Genomic DNA, 4,565 nt, shown 5'->3' on the forward strand with positions numbered 1-4,565 from the left:
AACCAGACAAGCCAACAGGATAGAAATAATCACAGTGTTAGAATAAGAGAGGGGAGGGTAGAGAGAGAGAGAGAATAGAGGGGGTGGAGGAGAGAGAAGCAAAGGCAGAGCCAGAGCACAGCATTCCTCCCCTGTATAGCCAGGCTCTCAGGAAGAGAGGAGTGGGTTAGAGTTAAGCTCTAATCCAGATGTGTATGGCTGTGTGGACCAGAGCAGACGCAGCTAGGGTCCCACCTCTCTAAAACAGACCCAACTCTCCTCCATCACTCCTAACACAGACCTAGTGCTGCTTGGTTTACCTCAGAGCGTCACAACAAGACTAAACACAGACTGGATACCTCACTCCTCTACCGAACTGGTGTCTTATTGTCCTGGCTACTGTGAACACTGCTGTCAACCGACTTTTTCTTGGAGGAATTTCCAGGTAAGCAACATACAGTATTTGACAAGAGTTGAAGATTATAGCCCCATAGTGAAGTTCACATTGTTGTTGGTGCAAAAAGTTATTGCTGATGCACAAAATTCCTTTCTTAGGTGAGTAATCAACTGACGCCAAGTCTGACTGAATTAATTTACCATATGAAATCAAAAGAACAATTGCCTGAAGAATCTTTGATTTGTCAACATTAAGGCTATTTAAACACAAAGCATTTACTTATAAGAAACAGTCAATTCTAGTTGGAAACAAATTCAAGACTTAAATCAAGACATACATTAATGTTATTTTATATGGTTCCTGTCATTTTGGACTGATTGACCTGTGGCTAGGATATACATAACTGCAATTCATAGGGAAGCGCTTAATCACAATTCAGAGTAAAGACAGACATGTGGAAAAGGGGCTTTAGTCCAACATTTTACAGTCCGAGAGATTTATATTACTATACCCCTGAAATTGAATATTTAAAATGGCATCTTCAATTTGCTTGAAATCTCAATAAAAAGTGTGAAGGTTCTTCATAACATAGATTACGTCATATATGGGAAACATATGGGTGTCATATATGTGTTATTTTGACTCTCAGACAGCACATGTGATTTTGATCTGAATTAGATATATTATACATTACAGGCATGTGGTGCCTCAGCTCTGCCAGATGATTAAAGACTGGAGAGAAACTCCTCTAGTGTATAGCTGTGGGTTGTGTTAAACCCATCAATGTAAGGACCAACTGACTGGCAGTTACTTGTTATGAACGTTTGGTGGTACGTGACATGTCATCAGGTGTGCACCAAAGATTGGAGGTTGTTTTCAGTACTGTGGTATACATTTGTACATTTTCACACAATACGGTTTATACCCAGCAAAGCCTGCATGATCACCTACTGACAATGATTTAAAAGCACAGCTAACAAACTTTTACGACTAGCAAACATGTAGCATAGACTGCTGTAACCACAGACCTCTCTCTATTTTCACTCCTGTCATCAGTGATGTGTGCGTGACGTGTTTTGGGTTGTAGTCTAAAAATAAAGAGATGATGATGAAGGCCAGTGATGAAGATGCGTCTAGCGACTTGCAGGCGCCGAGGCCCAGCGTGATGACTCCATCATGATTTATGGCAATGCCTGGATGGCTGACCATATGAGATCTATCACAAGAGTCAAACATACCTTATCCGTGGCTTTCTCCAGCGCCGGACATTCCCACAGAGAACAAAAGACTGGTGGAAACTTTGTTCATGGAGTCATTGTAAACCTCCTGGTGTAGCGTTCCATTACACTATAGCGGGTTTTTATACGTTTAGACGTTTAGATATTTAGTATCTTTTGACATCGAAGACTTCTGGTAGGAACCATTTGATAAGTGTACTCTTATTGCATAACTGTAATAAATCTGATTACTTTTAAATTAATACGAAAGTGGTCCTCATATGTCTGAGTATTATTCTGTGAATTATTATTTTATGTATGGTCTAATGATAAACGTTATTCACACTACACATAGCAGATATGCTTGGCCTCTTAACTGTGCAGCTCTGAGCCAAGGTTAACTCAATCATTTAATGCTGACATTAATCTCAAGATACAGTGTTAGCTCTTTGTCTCTCAGCTTCTTAATAATTGCATAACGGTTATCTTGGACACATGTATCTTACTGAGTGTATAAAACATTAGGAACACCTTCCTAATATTGAGTTGTACCTCACCGTCTTCACAGAACAGCCTCAATTCGTTGGGGCATGGATTCTACAAGGTGTCGAAAGCGTTCCACAGGGATGCTGGCCCATGTTGACTCCAATGCTTCCTACAGTGGTGTCAAGTTGGCTGGATGTCCTTTGGGATGTGGACCATTCTTGATACACATGGAAAACTGTTGAGCGTGAATAACCCAGCAGCGTTGCAGTTCTTGACACAAAACCAGTGCACCTGGCATCTACTACCATACCCCATTCAAAGGCACGTAAATCTTTTGTCTTGCCAATTCACCCTCTGAATGGCACACATACACAATTCATGTCTCAATTGTCTCAAGACTTAAAAATCCTTCTTTAACCTGTCTCCTTCCTTTCATCTACGCTAATTGAAGTGGATTTAAAAAGTGACATCAATAAGGGATCATAGCTTTCTACTGGATTCACCTGGTCTGTCTATGTCATGGAAAGAGCAGGTGTTTTGTAAACTCAGTGTACAGTATTCAGAGTGGTGATGCAAGGCTAGCTCCCTTGACTAGACCCATCGGATACGCTTATGGACCTACAGCATTCACATGATAATGGAGTCAGTTTGAAGACTATATTATGGTCGTATTACTCTAACACTAACTCCTGTCATCCTCAGACAGAGTGTATTTTCACTCTCTTACAGGGTCCCTTTAGGCTGGGCTGGGCTGGCCTGGCCTGGGCTGGGCTGGCCTGGCCTGGGCTGTCAGTATGTTTTATTCTCACTCAGATGGGTATTTCAACATGCAGCTGGAGTCAGCAAAGGTGGTGGGACAGGAAGAGGGGGAGGGAGGGAGGAAACTGTCCAAAATTGGCACACTCATCATGGGTCATTATCATACCAACGACAGACATGATAAATCATGGCTCCTTCATAGACCCTCTGCATACACGGCATGACAAACAGCTTAGCCTCTAACCACCAAGGTCCGCACAAGGCAACGCACCAACAACACAAGAAACTGTAGCTTGTTTTATTTGCCCTCAAGGTGAATATTTTGCCGTTTGGGAGGTACTGTACTTGTCATCAACCTTTTGAAGAGGGATTTTGTAATTGAGCTCTCAAATGCGTAGGCCTGCTAGCACAGGCATGCAATAAGTATTTAATGCTTTGCATTTTCTAAGGAAGAATCTTATGGGTTTTTTCCCCTATGAATTCAGCAGCAGCTCTATGCATTTGGATATGAAACATCTAAAACAATATTCTAAAACTCATTCCCATAATTCTTACACTCTTAACGTTAAAGGGTTCTTCGGATGTCCTGATAGGAGAACCCTTTGAAGAAACCTTTTTGGTTGCAAGTAAAACCCTTTTGGTTTCAGGTAGAACCTTTTTGGGTTCTATTCTACCTGGCTGGAACCAAAAAGGATGCTCCTATGGGGACAGCCAAAGAACCCTTTTGGAACCCTTTTTTCTAAGAGTGAAGGACAAAGTTACGAAAGCAAGAGATGCAGCAATGAATACAACCAAACACTGTAGCTAGGCCTACTTTCAACAGTTTAATACATCTCCAGCCCTTTGTGCTTTTGTAATGTTAGCATGTTGTACTACCACTTAAGAAGATTTTGATTTATTTGCACTATTACAGGAATTCTAGAGTTTGCAAATGTTCAATCACAATAACAATAGCTTTACCGTTTACAAAGTGAAACTGCTGAAGCACACTAACCTTCCCTCCTGTGTCTTCATGTTGTTCCAGGTCGGATGATGGCGTGAGAGACCTGCCATGGCTGCTGAGGGTGTCACTGTCCTGGCTCCCTGGCTGAGACTGAGGGCAGTGCTGTTGTTGCTGGTGCTGCTCCTCTCCCCCCTGGCCCTGTGTGCCCCATGCCCCAGGGGCTGTAGCTGCCCCGGCATCAAGGAGGTACACTGCACCTTCCGCCACCTCACCTCTGCCCCACGTAACCTGCCCAAGGACACAGAGAGGGTTAACCTGGGGTAAGACTGCTCCTGTATTCCAAATACTGTATAAATGTTCTATTTAATGATATGATGTCAAAATGTCATGTTCTGGAGTGTTATCATCATGTGACGATGTCAAAATGTCATGTTCTGAAGTGTGACGATGTTGTGAGCTATAGTCATGTGATGTCAAAATGTCATGCTCTGGAGTGTTTGCAAAATGTCATGTTCTGGTTTCCTTGTATGGACAGCTGGCGTCAGGTCCTGCCACAACATTCCCATGGGGTTTAGGTACGGACTTTGTCTAGGCCATTCTAAAATGCGTAATTTCTTCTTCTGCAGCCATTCTTTTGTAGATCTGCGTGTAAGTTTAGGATCATTGTCTTGCTGCATGACTAACTTTCGGTTCAGCTTCAGCACAAGAACAGATGGCCTGACATTCTCCTCTAGAATCTTCTGATACAATTCAGAATTCATGGTTGTGTCAATGATAGCAAGCC

At 42.4% G+C, this 4,565-nt stretch overlaps 1 protein-coding gene across 1 annotated transcript in view; it reads left to right on the forward strand.

Annotated features, from left to right (window-relative positions):
* Nucleotides 1-228: 228 nt before the first annotated feature.
* Nucleotides 229-4,565, forward strand: part of si:ch211-159i8.4 (matrix-remodeling-associated protein 5-like) — a 21,406-nt gene continuing 17,069 nt past the window's right edge. Inside the window, exons 1-2 of the mRNA XM_014212679.3 lie at nt 229-424; nt 3,863-4,101. Of these exons, the coding sequence (XP_014068154.3) occupies nt 3,890-4,101 (212 nt within the window). The 5' untranslated portion in view covers nt 229-424; nt 3,863-3,889. The remainder of the gene's footprint in view (nt 425-3,862; nt 4,102-4,565) is intronic.

Source organism: Salmo salar, chromosome 09 (genome assembly GCF_965601325.2).
Source record: "Salmo salar chromosome 09, fSalSal1, whole genome shotgun sequence".
Classification (NCBI taxonomy): domain Eukaryota; kingdom Metazoa; phylum Chordata; class Actinopteri; order Salmoniformes; family Salmonidae; genus Salmo; species Salmo salar.